Below are 25,128 nucleotides of genomic sequence, written 5' to 3'. Positions count from 1 at the left end.
AGATCTAGTATTAGTTAACGATCCGGATCAGGTCACTGATCTCTCAGTGGGTGAGCATCTGGGGGACAGTGACCACCGTTCCCTGGACTTTAACATTATCCTGGAAAAGGGTACAATCAGAGGGGAGAGGAAAATTTTTAATTGGGAAAGGGCAAATTATGAGGCTATAAGGCTAGAATATGCGGGTGTGAATTGGGATGATGTTTTTGTAGGGAAATGTACTATGGACATGTGGTTGATGTTTAGGAATCTCTTGCAGGATGTTAGGGATAAATTTGTCCCGATGAGGAAGATAAAGAATGGTAGGGTGAAGGAACCATGGGTGACAAGTGAGGTGGAAAATCTAGTCAGGTGGAAGAAGGCAGCATATGTGAGGTTTAGGAAGCAAGGATCAGATGAGTCTATTGAGGAATGTAGGGTAGCAAGAAAGGAACTTAAGAAGGGGCTGAGAAGAGCAAGAAGGGGCCATGAGAAGGCCTTGGTGAGTAGGGTAAAGGAAAACCCCAAGGCATTCTTCAATTATGTGAAGAACAAAAGTATGACAGGAGTGAAGGTAGGACCGATTTGAGATAAAGGTGGGAAGATGTGCCTGGAGGCTGTGGAAGTGAGCGAGGTCCTCAATTAATACTTCTCTTTTGTATTCATCAGTGAGAGGGAACTTGGTTGATGTTCTGGAGCATGTGCATATTAAGGGAGAAGAGGTGTTGGAGTTGTTAAAATACATTAGGATGGATAAGTCCCCGGGACCTGACGGAATATTCCCCAGGCTGCTCCACGAGGCGAGGGAAGAGATTGTTGAGCCTCTGGCTAGGATCTTTATGTCCTTGTTGTCCAATGGAGCATTGGAGGGAGGCGAATGTTGTCCCCTTGTCCAAAAAAGGTAGTAGGGATAGTCCGGGTAACTATAGACCAATGAGCCTTACGTCTGTGGTGGGAAAGCTGTTGGAAAAGATTCTTAGAGATAGAATCTATGGGCATTTAGAGAATCATGGTCTGATCAGGGATAGTCAGCATGGCTTTGTGAAGGGCAGATCGTGTCTAACAAGCCTGATAGAGTTCTTTTAGGAGGTGACCAGTCATATAGATGAGGGTAGTGCAGTGGATGTGATCTACATGGATTTTAGTAAGGTATTTGACAAGGTACCACACGGTAGGTTTATTCAGAAAGTCAGAAGGCATGGGATCCAGGGAAGTTTGGCCAGGTGGATTCAGAATTGGCTTGCCTGCAGAAAGCAGAGGGTCATAGTGCAAGTAGTACATTCTGATTGGAGGGTTTTGACTTGTGGTGTCCCACAAGGATTGGTTCTGGGACCTCTACTTTTTGTGATTTTTATTAACGACCTGGATGAGGGGGTAGAAGGGTGGTTTGGCAAGTTTGCAGACGACACAAAGGTTGGTGGTGTTGTAGATAGTGTAGAGGATTGTCAAAGATTGCAGAGAGACATTGATAGGATGCAGAAGTGGGCTGAGAAGTTGCAGATGGAGTTCAACCCGGAGAAGTGTGAGGTGGTACACTTTGGAAGGACAAACTCCAAGGCAGAGTACAAAGTAAATGGCAGGATACTCGGTTGTGTGGAGGAGCAGAAGGATCTGGGGGTACATGTCCACAGATCCCTGAAAGTTGCCTCACAGGTAGATAGGGTAGTTAAGAAAGCTTATGGAGTGTTAGCTTTCATAAGTTGAGGTATAGAGTTTAAGAGTCGCGGGGTAATGATGCAGTTGTATAAAACTCTAGTTAGGCCACACTTGGAGTACTGTGTCCAGTTCTGGTTGCCTCACTGTAAGAAGGATGTGGAAGCATTGGAAAGGGTACAGAGGAGATTTACCAGGATACTGCCTGGTTTAGAGAGTATACATTATGATCAGAGATTAAGGGAGCTAGGGCTTTATTCTTTGGAGAGAAGGAGGATGAGAGGAGAAATGATAGAGGTGTACAAGATATTAAGAGGAATAGATAGAGTGGACAGCCAGCGCCTCTTCCCCAGGGCACCACTGCTCAATACAGGAGGACATGGCTTTAAGGTAAGGGGAGAGAAGTTCAAGGGGGTTATTAGAGGAAGGTTTTTCACTCAGAGAGTGGTTGGTGCGTGGAATGCACTGCCTGAGTCACTGGCGGCGGCAGGTACACTAGTGAAGTTTAAGAGACTACTAGACAGGTATATGGAGGAATTTAAGGTGGGGTGTTATATGGGATGCAGGGTTTAAGGGTCGGCACAACATTGTGGGCCAAAGGGCTTGTACTGTGCTGTATCGTTCTATGTTCTATGTTTTAAATTGGGCCTCACCAATGTCCATTGCAAAATTTCAACATAACATCCCAGCACTGTACTCAATACTTTGACTTATGAAGGCCAGTGTGCCAAAAGCTGTCTTTACAGCCCTATCCACCTGAAACACCCACTTTCAAGGAATTATGAACCTGTATTCCCTGATCCTTCTGTTCTAACACACTCCTCAGTGCCCTACCATGCAAGACCTACCCTGGTTGGTCCTCCCAAATTGCACCACATTACACTTGTCTACATTAAATTCCAGCTGGTCCAGATCCTGCTGCAGGCTTTGACAGCCTTCCTCGCTCTCCACTATATCACGAATCTTGGTGTCAATCCACAGATTTGATGAGCGAGTTTGTTGCCTTATTATCCAGACTGTTGATGTAGATAACAAACAACAATGGACTCTGCAAAACTCCACTAGTCACTGGCCTCCAGTCAGACAGGCAATCATCTACTACCACACTCTGGCTTGTTTCGCAAAGCCAATGTCTAATCCAATTTACTATCTCATCTTGATTGCTGAGCGACTGAACCTTCTTGAACAGCCTCTCAAGCAGAACCTTGTCAAAAGCCTTGCTAAAGTCCATGTAGACAACCTGCACTGCTTTGCTTACATCAATATTTCTGGTAGCTTCCGCAAAAAAAAACTACCTCTGATCTGTCTCTGTTTATCCAAGTACTCCTATATTCAGTCCTTTATGATTCCTTCCAGTAACTTTCCCACTGCTGATGTCAGGAACACTGCCTATAATTTCCTGGCTTATACTTAGAGCCTTTCTTAAACAACAAAACAACATTAGCTATTGTCCAGTCCTCTGGCACCTCATTTTTGCCTAGTCTAACTGGTCCAGATGACTTATTCACCTTTCAGTTTGCCTAGCACTTTTTCCTTTGTAATAGCAATGGCACTCACTCCTGCTCCCTGACACTCACAGACCTCTGGCACACTGCTAGTGTCTTCCAAAGTGAAGAATGATGCAAAGTTCTCATTAAGTTCATCTATCATTTCTTTGTTCCCCGTTACTACCTCACCAAAATCATTTTCCAGTGGTTCAATATCAACTCTCACCTCCATTTTTCTCTTTTAATAACTGAAAAATCTTTTAGTATCATGGTTTATATAGTTGGCTAATCTGCCCTCATATTTCATCTTTTCCCTTCTTATAGCTTTCTTTTAAAAGTTTCCCAATCATCCAACTTCCTACCCACTTTATGCAGTCCTTAACTTCCTTTGACAGCCATGGTTCCCTACTGCTGCCACTTGAGAACTTCTTCCTCTGTGGGAAGAAGTTCCTGTGCCTTGTGAACTATGCCCAGAAAGTGTAGTCATCCCTGCTCTGTGGTCATCACCACCAGTATCCTCCTGCAAACCACCTGGGCAAGCTCCTCTCTCATGCCTCAGTAATTCCCTTCATTCCATTGTGATACTGATACATGTGAGTTATACTTCTTCCTCTCAAATTGCAGTTTGAATTAAATTATATTATGATCACTGGTTCCTAAGGGTTCCTTTACGTTAAGCTCCCTATTAAGATCTAGGTTATTACACAACACCCAGTAGGCTCAAGCACAAGCTACTCTAAAAAGCCATCTCATAGGCATTCAACAAATTCCCTCTCTTGCGGTCCGACACCAAACTGACCTTCCCAATCCCATTGCATATTGAAGCCCCCCATTACACTTGTGCCATTACCCTTTTCCAGCTCTCTTTGCAATCTTAATCCCACATCTTGGCTACTATTTGAAAGGATATATATGACTCCTGTAATGGTTTTATTTTACTGTTGCACTTTCCTAGCTATCTGTCCCCATGACTATAGAGCCCCCTATTACTGCTGCCATTCTTTTCAGGTCCCTACCCTTCTGAGCCACAGGGTCAGACTCAGTGCCAGAGGCATGGCCACCATTGCTTCCCCAGGTAGGTTCTCCCCCACCCCCCAACCAACAATAGTCAAAATATAGTACTTAATGTTGAGGGGGACAGCCACAGGGGTGCTCTCCACTATCTGACTTTCCTCCTTCAGTCCATTTATCTGTCTCCTGTAGCCTTGAGGTGACTAACTTCCTGTGTCTGCCTCCACTGTCACCTCTTGCAGCTTGTCCAGATAGTCACTATTATGTGTGTGGGAGAGTTCTTTTTAATTTCTCCCCTCTTGCAATCTGTTTCTAGACTCCCAAGCCCTGGAAAAAATAATTTATTTGTCCTGTCAGTGTACCTCATAATTTTGTAGAACTTAGTAACATCACCCTTCAATATTCCACCGAGAGTAAACACAGCTTATCTAGTATTTACACGAGATGCTGGAAATCCAGAGCAACACTCAAAATGCTGGAGGATCTCAGCTGTCAGGCAGCATCTTTGGGGAGGAATAAAGGGTTGACATTTTTCATCTGGACACACGCTATTGTGAATTCTAATCTAAAGTGTCTAGTCAGATCTTCCAGTTATCATGGTGCAATTCCAAGTTGATTTTTTGCAGGTTCAGGTTAAGTCAATTTTACGGTTGTACAGTGATGGAAATCGTATACCATACAATTCAATTTCTAGATGTATTTTAGCAATTTTTTTTAAATATGGAAAGAAACAATAGCACATCAACATCTCAGGACAGTAAAATGTCTTTAAATCCCTGTAACTCTTTAATCTGGTCAAGCCAGCATGGGATACACGATTAGATTCTGTAGACCAGATCTACACATCAGCATCAGTTAATGCAGCATGTACTCACGTTTATTTTAAATACAGAACAGAGGCATTGCAGGAAACTCCATTTGTCTGAGAATACAATGAAAACTAAAATATTTGAAATTATGTTCTATCTCAACAGACCAAACTCGGCTCTGGGAAGCTTTTGGGACCGAAAGGTGTAGCAGTGGATCGCAATGGCCATATAATTGTGGTGGACAACAAGGCTTGCTGCGTCTTCATTTTCCAGCCTAATGGAAAACTGGTGACAAAATTTGGTAATCGAGGAAATGGTGACAAGCAGTTTGCAGGTACACTTGATGGTAATAGTTGAACCCCCTTTCTTGCCTCTTCTGAACATACAAAGGAATGAAGACAGCATATTCAATACAATTGTGTACTAAACTTCACCAAAGTGATAAATGCATAATTTTGATCATTGTCTCCAATAGTTTATAATCTAAAAGAATGAATCCAAAAATGAAACCTGCAGATGTTCAGCAACTAGTATTCTGGAGAGCAGATGTGGAGGAAAATCTCTTTTGTCAAGTTATATATTGTCTTGTTTGAAGGTGAACGTGACAATGAGCATAAATCTTTTAAATCAATCTCTTGTCTCATTCTGCAAATCGTTCAGGTTGTCCTCCATCTGTGACCAGTGCAATCATTGTAATGATGATAGTAGAAGTTCTAGTGGAAGACTGTGAAAACTGAATAGAATCATTTTGATAGTCAGTGACCACTTCATTAGCTACTGGAGAGGAACATGTGGTCTTCTCCTGCCGTGTAGCTCATCTACTTCAAGGTTCAACATGTTATCTGTTCAGAACAGCTCTTCTGCACATCACTCTTGTAACATGTGGTTATAGAGTTAGTCACAGAAAAGTACAGCACAGAACCAGACTCTTCAGCCCATCTAGTGCATGCCGAACCATTTAAACTTTCTAGTCACATCAACCTGCATCCAGACCATAGCCCTCCATACCCCTCCCATCAATATATCCATCCAAACTTGTCTTAAACATTGAAATTCAGCTTGCATTCACCACTCGTGCTGGCAGCTCATCCACACTCTCATGACCCTCTGAGTGAAGAAGAGTCCCCTCATGCTCCCTTTAAATTGTTCACCATTCACACAAATCATGACCTCTACTTGTAATCCCACCTAACCTCGGTAGAAAAAGCTTGCCTGCATTTCCCCTATCAATACCCCTCATAATTTTATATACTTCTATCAAATTTCCCTTCAATCTTCTACATTCCAAGGAATAAAGTCCTAACCAATTCAATCTCTCCTTATAACTCATGTCCTCCAGACTCAGCAACATCCTAGTCAATTTTCTGTGCACTTTTTCAACATTATTTATGTCTTTCCTGTAGATAGGTGACCAAAACTGTATACAATATTCTAAATTAGGCCTCACCAATGTCATACGTTAATGTCTTCAACATTACTCTTTCCCATAGATGCTGCCTGGTCTGCTGAGTTCCACCAGCATTTTGTGTGTGTTGCTTGGATTTCCAGCGTCTGCAGATTTTCTTTTGTTTGTGATTCCATCTTCTGTACTCAGTAAACACATAAAATGGTGGAGGAACTCAGCAGGCCAGACAGCATCTATGGGGAAAGAGTACAGTTGATGTTTGGGGCGAAACCTTTCACCAAAACCCTTCAGCAGGACTGGAGAAAAAAAGATGAGTAGATGTAAAAGGTGGAGGGAGGGAAGAGAGAAACACAAGGTGATAAGTAAAACTGGGAGGGGTGGGATGAAGTAAAGAGTTGGGAAGTTGATTAGTGGAAGAGGTACAGGGCTGGAGAAGGAGGAGTCATAGCAGAGGACAGAAGACCATGGAAGAAGGAAAGGGGGAGCACCAGAGGGAGGCAATGAGGTGAGAGAGGGAAATGGGGATGGAGAATGGTGAAGGGGGGAGGCGGGGAGGGATTACCAGAAGTTCGAGAAATCAACGTTCATGCCATCAGGTTGGAGGTTGCCCAAGTGGAATATACGGTGTTGTTTCCCCAACCTGACTGGGGCCTCTTTGTGACAGTAGAGGAGGCCATGGATTGACATGTCGGAATGGGAAGTGGAATGGCCACTGGGATGTCCCACTTCTTCTGGTAGTTGATCCCAACAGACTCAGGTAATCTGTCTCCTCACCTGGAAAGACTGTTTGGGGCCTTGAATGGTAGTGAGGGAGGTGTAGGGACAGGTGTAGCACTTGTTTCACTTGCAAAGATAAGTGCCAGGAAGGAGATCAGTGGGGAGGGACAAATGGACAAGAAAGTCACGTCGGGAGTGATCCCTGCAGAAAGTAGAAAATGGAAGGGGGAGATCTGACACAGATTGGGAGACCACTTTGTCGAGCATCAACACTCTGTCTGCCAGACTAAGCAGGATCTCCCAGTGGCCACCCATTTTTATTCTACTTCCCATTCCCATTCTGACATGTCGATCCATGGCTTCTTCTACTGTCATGATGAGGCCACACACGGGTTTGGAGGAGCAACACCTTGTATTCCTTCTTGGTAGCCTCCAACCTGATGGCATGAACATCAATTTCTTGAATTTCCAGTAATGCTCCACCCATCCCTTTTCCCCTCTCTCACCTTATCTCCTTGCCTGCCCATCACTCCCTCTGGTGCTCCTCCCCCTTTACTCTCTTCCATGGCCTTCTGTCCTCTCCTGTTAGATTCCCCCTTATCCAGCCCTGTATCTCTTTCACAATCAACTTCCCAGCTCTTTACTTCACCCCTCCCCCTCCCAGTTTTACCTATCACCTGGTGTTTCTCTCTCCCCTACCCCACCCCCACCTTTTAACACTGACTCCAGTCTTGCTGAAGGGTTTCAGCCGGAAAAGTCGACTGTACTCTTTTTTCATAGATGCTGCCTGGCCTGCTGAGTTCCTCCAGCATTTGTGTGTGTGTTGTTTGGATTTTGTGTATTCAGTACTTTCATTTATAAAGTCCAATCTGCCAAAAGCATTTTTATGATCCTATCTGCCTGTGAAGCCTCTATCGCTGAATTATGAACCTGTATTCCCAGATCCCTTTGTTCTACAGCACTCCTCAGTACCTGACAACCCTGGTTGGTCCTACAAAAAGGGCAAGTCCTCGCATTGAATTCCATCTGCCATTTCTTGGCCCACCTTTCCAGCTGCTCCAGATCCCACTGTTACTGAGTTGAGTTGCTTTTGCCTTCCTGTCAGCTTGAACCAGTCCAGCCAATCTCCTCTGACTTCTCTCATTAACAAGGTTTTTAAATCTACAGAACTGCTGCTAACTGGATGCTATTTTTGTTTTTTGCACTTTTTTTGTAAACTCTCGAGACTGTTGTGCAAGAAAATCCCAGGAGATACTCAAACCACCCCGTCAGGCACCCATTACCATTCTTTAATGATGCAGCGCGGAATAATCACTCCAGGCCTTCGAGCCATCCATCCCAGCAACCCCTCGACCCTGTTTAACCCTAACCTAATCAATTTACAATAACCAGTGAACTTACCCCGTACAGCTTTGAACTGTGGGAGAAAACCAGAGCACCCGGGGAAAATCTACACATTGCACAAGAAGCCACCCTACAGAATGGCATTGGAATTGAACTCTGAGCTCTGAACTGCAGAATGCCCTTAGCTCTAACAGTGTTGCACTGACCACTATGATGTCATGAAGACTATTCCACAGTCAAAATCACTAAGATCACATTTCTTCCCCATTCTCATGTTTGGTCTGAACAAACACTGAACCTCTTGACTATGTCTATATGCTTTTATGTATTGAGTTGCTGTCACATGATTGGCTGATTATCAAGCAGATGTACATGGGTAAAGAGGCCACTGAGTGTATGTTCCCCTTGCTCAAATGAGGCAGATGTAAGTTCAAAGGTTCATTTTCTTATCAATGTATGTACGCAGAATACAACTCTGAGATTTGCTATCTCCATATAGCCATAGGATACAGAAGTAGTTGAAGGACAGACACCAATCCTCTCCACATGAAAAGAAAAGAAACAAGAACTTGCAAACCCCAAACCCCAACCCCTGCTTCATGCAAACACTAACAGATCATTCACATGGAGAAACAACAACAAGAGCATCAAACCTCTAACCCCCAGCCAGCCAATCAGCAACAAGAAAGAATTGGCAGGAACACGGAAAAGTGGTAGAACTGAAAGAGGCCAATATGAACAACAGCTAGTCCAATCTATAATCTCGGAATTTCCATAACATCTTCGAGAGCATCAGGACCCAGCAGCCCCTCCCAGGGAAGCGACTCCATCCAATGGCCCTTCCAGTTCAAACCCAGCAGCTTCCTCGAGAGCCCCTCGATCTTCTCCGCATTTGCCTCGATGTTTCAACCTTCCTCTATGCCTTAAGTGGTGAGAAATGTAGTCGATCATGGTCCCTTGTCTCGTCTCTGAACTTACCCTCATGGTAGCTTGTGCTCTCATTTCTCTCCTGGATTTTACTCTGCAACAGCAGAGCACGAGCTCACTTAATTGAACTATAGACTGTAAGTCCCAGGTTCCAACAAGAATAGTAGAAGACAGAAAATCTGAAATGATTGACTGGGAGATGCAGCCCGAGGAATCATTGTTCGCTAGTGCCAAAGTGCTTCAGTTTTTACCTTTTACCTCTTGTCATCCATTTGAGGCCAAACATTGAGGCTAATCGTCAGCCCACTTACTTAGCAGATCAAGATGCCCCTGTAATTTTAGGTAACCTTTCTCACTATCTACGATACAACCTATGTTAGTATCCTTATTTGCTTATGCATTCACTTCCAAATCATTTATATAAATTGCAAACAACAAGGATCCATTAAGGATATTTAGTCACGTGTTTCCAGCCTGAGAAATAGCTTTCAACTGTCATTCTTAACTTCCTACCATCGAACCATTTATGAATCCAATTAGCTGTCTTTTCCTGGATCCTATGTGATCTAGAAATTGGAGAGGCCTTAACAGAGATATTTAAAACTGTAGCGTTAATGTGACTCGGACACCGCAGTATTAAACACACGCGTTTATTCACTAGACTTCCATTTTACAAAAATCCGCGTTCTGATGTCACACGCACTCTGACCTACGAATACTCACATAATACATTACATCCCCCATCTCAAGTTTTTTTTTACAATACTGTGAATTACCAAAACAATGCCTCTGGGTATGACTTTCTAACATTACAACAACCCTGACATAAACTAATAAAAATCTTATCTTCTTATACTGTATTCTACATTGTATCTTACAATACTAACAGCAGTATATTTTCTTTTACTAACATAGACTAATAAACCTTTTATTTCACACCTTGGAACTTATAACGTGTGATTTTGTCTCAAACTGTGTGAGACTGTAGGTAGATCTAGTCTCTGTATCTAGCTGGAAGTTTGACTTGTCTCCCAGACCTTGTGCGATAGAACTGTGACTGTGCTTGTCCTTCAGAGTCAGTCTCTCGAGTAACCTCTGTGTCTGCATTTCCACCTCAGTCTGTCTGCGCTGAACTTTCACCATCATTGCGTCATGGGGTTTCATCACGCCCCTTACTCTTGGTGTCGTTTGTATCCGTGGAAATGTCCTGTGTATCTGTACGTGGAAACACCCTCTCACCTGTCTTCAGCAGATGCTTCCTGTTCCTCCTGTAGACTCTTCCATCCGGCATGTGAACTATGAAGGATCTTGGTTGCTGATGCCTGTTCACAACCACAGCTGGCTGCCAAGTGTCTCCTCTCTGTATTCTGACATTTTCACCTATATGCAGATCTGTTAACTGTCTTGTATGTCTGTCATAGTAGCTCTTTTGCTTTATTTGCTTGTACTTTAGCTTGAGCATTACTTTCAGGAGTCAGTAGAGTTTTGGCTGTTGGCAGCTTGGACTTCAGACGACGTCCCATCAACAGCTGTGCAGGAGAGAACCCCGCACCCTCAATCGGTGTGTTGCGGTATTCAAGCAGAGCAATGTACGGGTCACCGTTGCTGCTTTGTGCCTTCTTGAGCATGTTCTTCACAGTTTGTACAGATCTCTCTGCTTGTCCATGAGCGTGCCCAGGATTGGAAGTAGCATGTTGAAATTCCCAGCTTTCTGAAAACTCTCTAAACTCACCACTGGCATATTGTGGACCATTGTCACTGACGACAATATCTGGAATACCATGTCTTGCAAATGTCGACTTCATTGCGGTAATGACACCTTGACTGGACGTGTCACTTAACTTGGTGATTTCCGGATATTTTGAATAGTAGTCCACACAAAGCAGATATTCTGCACCATTGTAGCAAAAGAGATTTGTGCCAATCTTCTCCCATGGTCTTCCTGGTAGTGGATGGGGAAGCAAAGGCTCTCTTGAATTGCTGTTTTTGTTTTCATTACGAACAGCACACTGAGACACAATGTCCTCTATCTGAGTTGACATGCCTGGCCAATAGAGAATGTCCCTTGCTCTTTCTTTACACTTCACTATCCCCAGGTGTGACTCATAAATTCTACTGAGCATTTCCTGTCTCATTTGATTTGGTACTATGAGTTTTGCTGCTTTGAACATTAGTCCTGATGCATAGCTAATTTCCTCTTTAAATGTCCAGTATTTCTGTATTTCTTTTGGAACATCTTTCTGTTGGCCATCCATTCATTGTAATGTCTCTTAGCATTTGCATTTCAGGATCTTCTGCAGTCGCTTTCCTGAACATGTTCAACTTCTCCTCAGAGATGGGTAGCTGAGGTGTAACCCAGTTGACCTCCAGCTCTCTTCCTAGTAACTCCTCCTTTTGCTCTTTGAGGTAAGCACGGCTCAAAGCATCAGAGATGTGCAGTTCTTTTCCTGGCTTATAGGTAACTGTGAGAGTGTACCTCTGTAGCCTGAGAAGCATCCTTTGCAGCCTCATAGGAGCTTGATGAAGTGGCTTTTTGAAGATGCTCTCAAGTGGTTTGTGATCACTCTCAACCTGGATTTCTTTGCCATATACATACTTGTGGAACTTCTCACACCCATAAACTATGGCAAGTAATTCCTTTTTGATTTGAGCATATCGGCGTTGACAGTCTGTAAGTGCTCGTGATCCATACGCCACAGGCCTCCCATCCTGCAGTATAACAGCTCCTATTCCTTCTGAACTGGCATCCACAGACATTGTCTCCGGTTTATGGACATCATAGAACTTGGAGTGCTGGTGCATTGGTAACCAACTGCTTCAATGTGTCAAAACTTTTCTTTTGTTCATCTTCCCAATGCCATTCAGTGTTGCTCTCTAGTAGCTTTCGAAGTGGAGCACTGACCTCTGATAAGTTGGGAATGAACTTGGCAAGATACTGTATCATGCCCATGAACCTCAAAGATCCTTGCTTGTCTTCAGGTGGTGGTAGCTGTACCACAGCCCTGATCTTTTCATTATCTGGTTTTAGCCCATCAGCACTGAGTACGTGACCTATGTATTTGATCTCTGTAGTTCTGATCCTACATTTACTTTTGTTCAGTTTTAGGTTGTATTCACGTGCTCTCTCCAGAAGTTTCCTCAATCTCTGATCATGCTCCTCAATGGTGTCACCCCATATCAGCAAATCATCAATGATACTGACCACTCCATCCAGGCCTTCAATCATTTGTGCCACTGACCTCTGGAATACCTCTGATGCAGAAGAAATCCCAAAGGGTAGACGCAGGAAACGATATCTCCCTATGGGCGTGTTTAAAGTGCATAATTTAGAACTTTCTTTATCCAGCTTGATCTGCCAGAAACCTTGATTTGCATCCAATACTGAAAAGTATTTCGCATTAGGCATGCGGGAGACAACCTCTTCAACCGTGAACAACGGATAGTGCTCCCTTTTGATGGCTCGGCTGAGATCTTGTGGATCCGTGCAAATCCTAATCTTTTTCTCTGTGACCACTGTCACCATACTATTCACCCAGTCGGTCGGTTCTATTTCTGTCGTTATGACTCCCATCTGTTCCATTCTGTGTAGCTCCTCCACTACTCGATCCCTGAGAGCTACTGGAACCTTCCTCGGAGCATGCACGACTGTTGCAACAGTTGGATCAATCTGGATATGGTGTTTCCCTGGTAAACACCCTAGACCAGAAAACAAGTCAGCAAAGTCTTTGAGAAAGTCATTTTCTTTCTCAACACCATAGATTCGCTTCACCAGGCCTAGCTCTAGGCATGTTGCTCTGTCTAGTATTGCCGAAACATGCTGTTGCACAATCTCACACTCTATCTTGTGTTTTTGTCCTTTATACACACAGGTGAGTGTTTTCTTTCCCAATGATGCTGTCTTGTGGCCAAAATATCCAACAAGCTTGCAGGTGGATTTTCCAAGTTTTCCTCTGATGTCCAGTGAGTTGAATGTTTCTGCTGACATTACATTGCACTTCGCCCCAGTGTCAAGCTTAAATGTCACATTCCTCCTGTTTATTATCAGATCTTGAGTCCATTCATCTTCAACATCCATCTCAGCATTATCAATGTTCTTGATGCATACCTCCTGTTCCACTTCAATTGTTCCAATGAACATGTCACTGTTGCACTCACTCTGTTCCACAGCATGCATTTTCCTTGCTTGTTCCTGCGATTTGCACATCTTTGCAAAGTGATTTTTCTTTCTGCATAATTTGCATGTCTTACCAAAGGCTGGACGTTTTCTGTATCCATGTTTATATCCACATCTGTTGCAGTTAACTTCCTTTTGATTATCCCGTGGAGCTGGCTTTGTCCTACTCTTGTCAGTTTTCACTGCTTTTATTTTGTATACTTCAGTCTCTTCATTAAGCATTTTAACCTGACTCGATGTGATCTCGCTAGCACAGCACATATCAATCGCTTTTCCAATGTTAGCTCCGCCTCTCTCAACAGCCTGCCTCTCACATGATCATCTCGTATGCCGCATACAATCCTGTCGCGTATTACAGAATCATGCAGTTGTCCGAACTCACAGTTTTTTGCCTTGTTCTTCAAATCTGTTCCGTAGGCGTCTATAGTCTCTGTCGGTCCTTGAGCCCTCGTAAAAAATATGTGTCGAATGTACGGTAGGTTTTTTCTCGGCTCGCAGTAATCTTGAAACTTTTTCTTCAACATTTCAATTTTATCTCGCTCACCCTCTTGGAAGACAAACGTGTTGCAAACCTTTATTGCCTCTGCTCCAGCCACATGCAGAAACGTAGCACGTTGCACTTTCTCCGTCTTGTCATCTATGCCACTGGCGGTGCAAAACAGCTCAAACTGCTGGAGCCATACCTTCCAATTCTCAGCAATATTCCCTCGTAGGCTCAAACTCGACGGTGGCTGTAACTGTGACATCTTTTTATGTGTGTTCTCTTCCTTTCTTTTCCGCTTTCTTCTGACAGCATGTAGTGTTAATGTGACTCGGACACCGCAGTATTAAACACACACGTTTATTCACCAGACTTCCATTTTACAAAACCCCGCGTTCTGATGTCATACGCACTCTGACCTACGAATACTCACATAATACATTACAAAAACATCCTTAGTCACAGGTAAGTTGCCGGAGGATTGGAGTATAGCTGTGATGTTGTGTTGTTTAAGAAACAAGAAAGGAGGTGGCATGGTAATGTAGCAGTTAGTGTAACACTATTAGAGCCCTGAGTCCCGAGTTCACTTCCATTGCTGTCTGTAAGGAGTCTGCACGCTCTTCCTGTGACTGCATGGGTTTCCTCGGGTACTCGTATTTCCTTCCACATTCGAAAGATATACGCATTATTCTGTTAACTGGTCACAGTTGTGATTGGGCAGTGCAGGCTAATTGGACCAGGAGGGCCTGTTGCTGTGCTCCATCTCTAAGTAAAATAAAGGCTCTAAGAACCAGCCAGGAAATTATAGGCTGGTGAGCCTGACGTTAGTACTGGGCAAATTATTGGAAAGTATTGTAAAAGACTGGATTTATAACTACTTAGATGGAAAGGACCAGATTGGGCATAGTCATGATGGCTTTGTGCATGGGAGGTCATGCCTAACCAATCTTACAGTATGTTTTGAGTATGTTACCAGGAAAGCTGATGAAGGAGAAAGGCAGTAGATGTTGCCCACAAGGCCATTGAAAAAGCCCCACGAGAGGTTGGTCAGAAAGTTTTAGTCGCCTGGCAGTCAAGATGAGGTAGTAAATTGAATTCAACATTGTCTTCATGGGAGAAGCTTGAGTGTGGTACCAGATGATTGTCTCTCTGACTGGAGGGTTGTGACTCGTGGTGTGCCACAAGGATCGGTGCTGGGTCCTTTGTTGTTTGTCATCTGTGTGATCTGGATGATAATGTGATTAACTGGATTAGCAAATTTGTAGTTGACATCAAGATTGGGGGTATAATGAACAGTAAGGAATGCTATCATGGCTTGCAGAGGGATCTGCATCAGCTGGAAAGATAGGCATGGCAGATGGAATTTAATGCAGACAGGTGTACGGTGTTGCACTTTGAGAGGGAAAAGCTGCTTAGGGCCTTGCAGAATGGTAGGACGCTGAAGAGAACAGAAGGAGCTGGGAATACAAATTCCTAGAAAGTGCCCTTACAGGTAGATAGGGAGCTTTTGCCATATTGGCCTTCATAAATCAAAATATTGTACTGGAGTTGGGAGGAAAATTCTGAAATTGTACAAGATGTTGGTGAGGCCTAATTTAGGGAAATGCATGCTGTATCTACAGGAAAGATGATAAATACTTATTGATCTTGAGAGGGAAATTCTTTTGTTAAAGCAGCGTAATTTAAAAACACACTGAAATGTGTGCAGACTTAACAGTCAATAAGATTGAAAGAGTGCAGAAAAAACTTACAAGGATGTTGCTGAGACTTGAGGGCCTGAGTTATAGGGAAGGGTTGAAATGGGTTAGGAATTTATTCCCTGGGTGCCACAGTACAGTAGCAGGCAGTGCTATGCTATTACAGCTCAAGGTATCAGAGTTCAGAGTTCAATTCCAGTGTCCTCCGTAAGAAAGTTTTTTTGTCCTTCTGCAGTACCAAGGCATATTGGTTAGTAAATTGCCCTGTGGTGAGGGGAGGCTAGGGTTAAATTAGTAGTAATTAAAACAAGGGAGTATACATAATTATGAGTATAGGTGGGATAAATGCAGGCTGAGGTTGGGTGAGACTGGAACTAAAGGTCATAGGGTAAGTATGAAAGGTGAAATGTTTAAGGGGAGCATAAGTGAAACTTCACTCAGAGGGTGGTGAGAGTGTGGAATGATCTACCAGCAAAACTGGTGGAGTGGGTTCAATTTCAACATTTAAGAGGTATTTAGATAGGTTCACAGATGGGAGGGGTATGGAGGACTATGGACCAGATGCAGTTTGATGGAACTAGGCAGAGTAATATTAGCATTGTCCAGATGAAATGAAGGGTCTGTTTCTGTGCTATAGATTTCTGTGATTCTACTCCAGACTAGCCTGTCATTTGGAACAATACTGAAGGCATTGCCTTTAACAATGGGTGTTGTCCTTGTAGACAACACCCATTGCCGTATTCACATCTATCTTCTTGGTTACCTCTTCAAAAATTCCCTAAAAAGACTTTGTCTACCAAAATATTGATAGATCCTCTCCCTCGGAATCTGCTCTGTTAACCCAGCCACCACTGATGTTGGATTCAGCAGCCTGTAGGTCCCCAGTTTGTCTTTGTCTTTTAAACACAAAGTACACTGCAGATACTGTGGTCAAATAACATGTGGAAACAAGCTGGATGAACTCAGCAGGTTGGGTAGCATCTGTTGAAAGGAGCAGTCAATGTTTTGGGCTGGTCCTGACAAAGGGTCTTGGCCCAAAGCGTTGACCGCTCCTTTCAACGGATGCTGCCCGACCTGCTGAGTTCATCCAGCTTGTTTGTACGTGTCTTTGTCTTTGCTGGTATACTTGAACAGGCTGTGGTGATTTATCTCCCTTAGTATGCCTTAAGACCACCAACACCTTGTTTTTGGTCATTTGCAAATATAGTCCAAGGGTCCAAGACATTCCAACTTATTTGCCCCTATTCCTTCACTTCTGTTATCTTCTCCACAGTACAAACTGCTGAGAAATATCTCCAAACCCTGTGAGTCAACACATAAAGGACGATTTTGATCTGTTCTCTCCCTGGCCACCTTTTTAATCCTATCCTTAACATGTATACCGTAGATTCCGGATTATAAGCCGCTACTTTTTTCCCACATTTTGAACAGCTTTGAACTCTGCGGCCTTTAATCCAGAGCGGCTAATACATGGTTTTTTTTCATGCCGCCTCGTAAACATTTTGCCTCGTAACAGTAGACCAATAAAATTGATGAGTAGTTCACAGAGGTCCAATGAAATTGTACGATAAATCAAGCGCACTTTCACAATTAAATTATTGTAAATCAGTCATTTGTACTCACCCTCATCAACATGGAAAACACTCGAAGAAAAGCATTGTGCTGCCTTTATGGCAGTTACTTAGTTTATAATATTTTCGCTTAGTAATTCATTTGTTAGTTAAAGTTAGAAGTGTTTTAACTATATTTGTTTTCTGTACTACATCCCGGGATGCTATGACGTCACACCCGGTTTCGCCGCGTCTTGTGGGAAATACCGGTTTGCGATAAACGGGAAGGTGGGGGCATTACGCGAGCTCATCAGACCCGAGCACATCAGACCCGAGCACATTAGACCCGATCGCGTTACGCGAGCTCATCAGACCCGAGCACATCAGACCCGAGCACATTAGACCCGATCGCGTTACGCGAGCTCATCAGACCCGAGCACATTAGACCCGATTAGACCCGATCGCGTTACGCGAGCTCATCAGACCCGAGCACATTAGACCCGATTAGACCCGATCGCGTTACGCGAGCTCATCAGACCCGAGCACATTAGACCCGATTAGACCCGATCGCGTTACGCGAGCTCATCAGACCCGAGCACATCAGACCCGATTAGACCCGATCGCGTTACGCGAGCTCATCAGACCCGAACATATCAGACCCGAGCACATTAGGCCCGATTAGACCCGATCGCGTTACGCGAGCTCATCAGACCCGAGCACATCAGACCCGAGCACATTAGGCCCGATTAGACCCGATCGCGTTACGCGAGCTCATTAGACCCGAGCACATCAGACCCGAGCGAAAACGCTGCTTTTAAGTTAAAGGCGATCAATAACTTTTCCTGGTAGGCTGCAGTATATATATTTTTACCAGTCGCTAGGAGATATTGGAATGTTGTTCGTGCTGTTCAGTAAAAAAGTATATGCAACGTAATTTGTGTTACCGATACGTATGTATATTTAAAAGTAGCCGTATTACAGGCACGGTTCGAAAAAAAGCATTTGCAATATATATTTGTTTGTTACCGTATGGATTTAATTAAAAGTTAAAAAATCCTCACGTGTAATATCTTTCTGTGTAAATATCTCATATTACAACATGGGACACCTGCGGCCGAAAATCCGGCCTGTACAAGTAAAAAATTGATTTTATTTCTAAAATTAGAGCCAGCGGCTTTTAATCAGGTGTGCTCTGTAGTCCGGAATCTACGGTATAAAATCTCCTTAACTCTACCTGCCACATCTTTCTTGTGCCCTCTTTTTGCCATCCTGATTTCTTTTTTAAGCATACATCCATACTTCTATTCATCAGGAATTCACTTAATCCTGATTCCCAAAATCTCAGGTATGCTTTATTCTTTCTCAATAGAACACAGAATTCGAACATTTTAAAACATGATAATTATAAAAGACAGAAAATGCACAAGTGTGAGGGACAAATAAATTTTCAGTATTAATCATTCACTGAAATAGGTCAATGATGAGACATTGAGAAAGGCTGGTGTCATATAAAATGTTGAAACTGATTTGAACTTTTTATGGAGCATGGAATAGGCCCTTTCAGCGATTCAAGCTGCACTACCCAATTTAATCCTAGCCTAATCTCAGGAAAATTACAATAACCTTTGGTATATAGGGGGGAAACGAGGACACTCACAATGTCACGGGCAGAACATACAAACTCCTTACAGACAACAATGGGAATTGAACCCTGGTACAGTAAAGTATTGTGTATATTATACCACACTACTGTGCCTCCCTAAGCTTCTGAGAGCTGTGTTGTGCCTTGTGGATCATAAGCTGCTGAATCTCAAGCCTGCTTTGGTCTTTGTGAGAACAGAGCAAGAAACAAACACTGGCACTCAAAATGGCGTGGATAATTTTAGAGAGACGAAATCTTGTGGAATTTGTACATTTGCTCCGGTCTCTTCCAAGATCGCAAAGACGTGCTGGATGGATGGTTATTGGCCACTGTGTTTCTCTTGTTCTCCGGGTGAATAGTAGAATCTTGGTGGAGGGGTAGTCTCTGAAAATACGAGGAGAATATAATAGATAAGTGCAGATGGGTTTCTTGTGATGGTCAGATTGAACATCAACGTCAAAGGTCATGTTTCCATGCAATATTACCCGAATCTTAACTTACAAGCACACTTGCACAATCAGCAGGTATTCTGCAAAGTAGTTGATAATTTCTGTTCAGTTTTTGCAGTGAAAGGGAATTCTAAGTTAGATGTAGAGGTGGTATTTCACCTAGAGGAGGTGCTTGGATTATGTACATGAAAATGTTGCTGCTGCTGTGATTGCACGGGAAGGTACTAGGCAAAGGGAAATGAATGGTGCAATGGTAAATCAAAACATCAGGAACATCCTTTTGGAATGTTCAAAGAACAATTGTGTCAGGTGGTGTCTAGTGAAATTCCACAGAAATTGCAGAGATTAATCTGAATGTGAAGACCAGTGAAAATGAGAATGGTGTCGTAGAAGGGTGAGAACAAGGAAATCTGTGGTTTGTATGAGAATAAAAGAGTTGAGGATAGAACCTGCATTTAATTAAATAGAAGTATTTGAAAGCCTTGTCAGCTACCGTTGAGGAGCAAACAAAGCTTCTTTCTGTGAACCAATGTGTAAATCTTTCCTGATGGTAAAGATGCATAGGTTTATAATTCAGTGGGATTGGAGGAATAATTTTTCTTCCCCCACAGAGGTTGGTTTCAGCCTTAAATGTATTGCTTGAGAAGCTGGTAGAGTCAGATTACAACATTTAGGAAGCATCTATATTAACACTTGAATCACCAAGGTATGGTAAGCTACAGACTAGGTTCCACTGAGTGGATTTGGTAGATATGGATACCTGATGGCTAGTATGGACAAGGTGATCCAGAGGACCTGTTTTGATGCTATGAAATCTAGAAAACACCCTCAGCGTAGCATTGCATGCAAGAACAGGAAGCACTTTCAGTGCAATCACAGATATACCAGGAAGCAGGAACAGAGGAATAAAGTTGATTGAGTTGAACTGTTTCATGTAATCTAGAGAGGAGGATAATGCTTACTCTCACTCAGATTCCCGTGGCCACACCCTTTGATTTCAATCAACCAGCCCTTTCAAACACACAGCATTTGGGGAGTGTCCTCTGAGTAGGTGTACCTCAGCCTGTGAGCGATAGAGTACTCAATCCAAAGGACTGCCAAAAAAGACTTGTGTGTGACCTGCTGATTTTGTGCTGAACCCACTTGCATCCTGCCTGTGACTTCACCCATGAAGACAACCAGGCTGCCAATATTAGGTCTGACCTGTTCCTTTTCAATCTTATGTTCTTATGTTCTAAGCAACACAACAAAATGCTGGAGGGACTCAGCTGGCCAGGCAGCGTCTATGGAAAAATGTACAGTTGACATTTCAGCAGGAATCACTGAAGGGTCTCAGCCCAAAACGTCGACTGTACACTTTTTTCCCCATAGATGCTGCCTGGCCTGCTGAGCCGCTCCAGCATTTTGTGTGTTGTTACTTGGATTTTCTCTTGTTTGTCATGTCCTAGCTCACCATCTGGATGGTGGCAATTTTGCATGCTTCTTGAACACGTTGTTCACTGTACTAACCTGCTTTGTTTTGGTTCTCTCTGCGTCTGTTGTAAGTTGAAATATCCCTTCAAGTTCTTTGTGATGTTGTGTAAAAAAGCCCTTGTCAATGTTCACTGCCACTTTTAGAATTGACAACGTGTTTTATGTATTCAATCCTGTCCCCAAAAAGTGTAAAGCCTTCATTATCACATGGAAGGATTAAATCTTGAGAAACAAGCCCTTTGGAATACTGTGTTCACGCTGACTATCAACTATCATATTCCATTCGTCAACACTTACTCCATTGCCTTCTGTCTTGATGATGCAAGTACTTTACCCGGTACTAAATTGTTTTGAGAGTACCTCAAAATACAATTGCATAGAGTACAAAACAGGCCTGTTCCAGTCAGAAAGAAGGACAGGAATGGCAAGAGAACCTTGAATATTGAGTGAGGTGATGAATTTAGTTAAGAAGAAAAAGGAAGCTAGAATCCAACAGAGCCCTTGAGAATTAGTTTAAAAAAGCCAAAAAAGAACTCAAGAAGGGAATTAGGAAAGCCAGAAGGAGTTATGAAATGTCATTGGAAAGCAGAATTAAGGAGAATCCCAAGACATTCTGTACATACATCAAGAGCAAGTCGATAACTAGGGAGAGGGAGGGATCACTCAAGGATAAAATGGAACATTTGCTTGAATGCAGAGAATGTGGGTGAGGTCCTTAATAGAACCTTCAGCGCAATACAGGCCCACAATGCTGTACCGAATGCCCTTACCGTAGAAATTACCTAGGGTTACCCATAGTCCTCTAATTTACTAAGTTCCATGTACCTATCCAGGAGTCTCTTAAACACCCTATAGTATCTGCCTCCACCACCATCACCGGCAGCCCATTCCACACACTCACCACTCTACGTAAAAAACTTACCCCTGACATCTCCTCTGTACCTACTTCCAAGCACCTTAAAACTATGCCCTCTCATGCTGGCCATTTCAGCCCTGGGAAGAAGCTTCTGACTATCCACACGATCAATGCGTCTCATCGACTTATACACCTCTATCAGGTCACCTCTCATCCTCCGTCGCTCCAAGGAGAAAAGGCCAAGTTCACTCAACCTATTCTCATAAGGCATGCTCCCCAATCCAGGCAACTTTTTTGTAAATCTCCGCTGCACCCTTTCTATGGCTTCCACATCCTTCCTGTAGTGAGACAACCAGAACTGAGCACAATACTCCAAGTGGGATCTGACCAGGGTCCTATATAGCCACAACATTACCTCTCGGCTCCTAAACTCAATCCCATAATTGACGAAGGCTAATGCCTTCTTAACCACAGAGTCAACCTGCTTTGAGTGTCTTATGGACTCAAACCCCATGATCCCTCTGATCCTCCACCTGCAAAGAATCTTACCATTAATACTATAGTCTGCCATCATATGTGACCTACCAAAATGAACCACTTCACACTCACCTGGGTTGAACTCCATCTGCCACTTCTCAGCCCAGTTTTTTATTCTATCAATGTCCCTCTGTAACCTCTGATAGCCCTCCACACTATCTAAAACACCCCAAACCTTTGTGTCATCAGCAATTTTACTAACCCATCCCTCCACTTCCTCATCCAGGTCATTTATAAAAATCACAAAGAGTAGGGGTCCCAAAACAGATCCCTGAGGCACACCACTGGTCACCGACCTTCCATGCAGAATATAACCCGTCTACAATCATTCTTTGCCTTCTGTCCGCAAGCCAATTCTGGATCCATAAAGCAATGTCCTAACTTGTTTGTTCCTATCCCTGTCCAATGCTATGGTAAAGGAGGTAGAATTGTGATCACTATCTCCAACTGATGAATCTGACAGCTGACCAGGTTCATTTCCCAATACCAGATGAAGTATGGCCTCTCCTCTTGCAAGCTTATCTACATATTGTGTCAAGAAGCCTTCCTGAACACACCTAACGAACTCCATCCCATCTAAGTCCCTTGCTCTAGGGAGATGCCAATCAATATTTGGGAAATTAATATCTCCCACCACGACAACCATGTTATTATTACACCTTTCCAGAATCTGTCTCCTTACCTGCTCCTTGATGTCCCTGTTACTATTGGGAGGTCTATAAAAAACACCCAATTGAGTTATTGCCCCATTCCTGTTTCTAACTTCCACCCACAGAGACTCCATAGACAGTCCCTCCATGACTTCCTCCTTTTCTGCAGGTGTGACACTATCTCTGATCAACATTGCCACACCCCCACCTCTTTTGCCTCCTTCCCTGTCCTTTCTGAAACATCTAAGGCCTGGCACTTGAAGTAACAGTTCCTGCCCCTGAGCCATCCAAGTCTCTCTATGCTTCAAAAAGGGAGAGAGACAGAAGAAAGGAAATTATAGTATAACCTCAGTGGTTGGAAAGATGTTGGAGTCAATTATTAAGGATGAGGTCTCAGGAAGGTACATGATAAAATAGGCCACAGTCAGCATGATTTCCTCAAGGGAAAATCTTACCTGACAGATTTGTTGGAATTATTTGAAGAAATAACAAGCAGGATAGACAAAGGTTGATGTTGTATACTTGGATTTTTAGAAACCTTTGACAGGATGCCACAAATGAGGCTGCTTAACAAGTAATGCCCATGATATTACTATATCATCAAGAGGACAGCGAGGCTTTGAGAAGAAGTGCGGCGGCGGCCATTTTCAAATTGCTTCTCAGATCGGAGTTCTGAGAGGCGGGACTGCGCAGGCGCGTGAAGGAGGCCTGGGAAGGAGGGAAGATATAAAAAGAACGCAGCCTTAAGCAGCGGGCAGCTTCGTTTGCGGGCAGTGGAGTGAGCCGGGAGCAGAGTGTAGGGCTTGGGCTCAGAGGGCTTAGGCGGAAGAGGGCACAGTAGGCTTATCTTTTAGTTCTTGTTATTTTCAGTTATTCGGGAAGTATGAGTGTGAGGGCAGCTTGTTGTTCTCGGTGTCAGATGTGGGAGATCCTGGAGTCTCCGAGCCTCCCGGACGTCCACATCTGCGCCAGGTGCGCCGAACTGCAGCTCCTGAGGGACCGAGTTAGGGAACTGGAGCTGCAGCTCGATGACCTTCGCCTGGTCAGGGAGAGTGAGGAGGTGATAGAGAGGAGTTACAGGCAGGTGGTCACTCCGGGGCCACGGGAGGCAGATAGGTGGGTCACGGTCAGGAAGGGGAAGGGGCAGGTACTAGAGAGTACCCCAGTGGCTGTACCCCTTGACAATAAGTACTCATGTTTGAGTACTGTTGGGGGGGACAGCCTACCTGGAGGAAGTGACAGTGGCCGGGCCTCCGGCACAGTGGACGGCCCTGTAGCTCAGAAGGGTAGGGATAGAAGAAAGAGGACCATAGTAATAGGGGACTCGATAGTCAGGGGTTCAGAGTATCGTTCTGTGGAGGTTCTGTGGAGGTGATCGGGAGTCCCGGATGGTAGTTTGCCTCCCTGGTGCCAGGGTCCGGGACGTTTCTGATCGCGTCCAAGATATCCTGAAGTGGGAGGGTGAGGAGCCAGAGGTCGTGGTACATGTAGGTACCAATGACATAGGTAGGAAAGGGGAAGAGGTCCTGAAACGAGAGTATAGGGAGTTAGGAAGGCAGTTAAGAAGAAGGACCGCAAAGGTAGTAATCTCGGGATTACTGCCTGTGCCACGCGACAGTGAGAGTAGGAATGGAATTAGGTGGAGGATGAATGCGTGGTTGAGGGATTGGAGCAGGGGGCAGGGATTCAAGTTTCTGGATCATTGGGACCTCTTCTGGGGCAGGCGTGACCTGTTCAAGAAGGACGGGTTACACTTGAATCCTGGGGGGACCAATATCCTAGCGGGGAGGTTTGCTAGGGCTACAGGGCAGACTTTAAACTAGTAAGATGGGGGGGCGGAAATCAATTTGAGGAAACTATGGGAGAGGAGGTTAGTTCACCAGTAGAGGAAGTAAGTAGACAGTGTGTGAGGGAGGTAAGGCAGGTGATGGAGAAGGGATGCGCTCAGCCCGAAGTTGTAGGGGAGAAGAAAGAAAAGGATAATAAATTTGAATGCATTGCTAGGGATGAAAAGAGAGGAGGAGGTGGAGAGTATCTTAAATGTATCTATTTTAATGCTAGGAGCATTGTAAGAAAGGTGGATGAGCTTAAAGTGTGGATTGATACCTGGAATTATGATGTTGTAGCTATTAGTGAAACATGGTTGCAGGAAGGGTGTGATTGGCAACTAAATATTCCTGGATTTAGTTGCTTCAGGTGTGATAGAGTAGGAGGGGCCAGAGGAGGAGGTGTTGCATTGCTTGTCCGAGAAAATCTTATGGCGGTGCTTTGGAAGGATAGATTACAG

General features: G+C 43.8%; 1 protein-coding gene across 4 annotated transcripts in view; it reads left to right on the top strand.

Moving 5' to 3' along the window:
* The window catches only part of trim2a (tripartite motif containing 2a), a 386,751-nt gene that overhangs the window by 322,750 nt on the left and 38,873 nt on the right, over positions 1–25,128 (top strand). For 3 of the 4 annotated variants that reach the window (XM_073043157.1, XM_073043158.1, XM_073043159.1), the window contains exon 9: positions 5,105–5,285. In XM_073043157.1, the coding sequence (XP_072899258.1) occupies positions 5,105–5,285 (181 nt within the window). The remainder of the gene's footprint in view (positions 1–5,104; positions 5,286–25,128) is intronic. The other variant, XM_073043161.1, reaches the window with a different exon arrangement.

The sequence above is a fragment of the Hemitrygon akajei genome, chromosome 4 (assembly GCF_048418815.1).
Source record: "Hemitrygon akajei chromosome 4, sHemAka1.3, whole genome shotgun sequence".
Taxonomy (NCBI): Eukaryota; Metazoa; Chordata; class Chondrichthyes; order Myliobatiformes; family Dasyatidae; genus Hemitrygon; species Hemitrygon akajei.
Note: the sequence above shows the minus strand (reverse complement) of the source record. Positions and strands in the feature narration are given on the sequence as shown.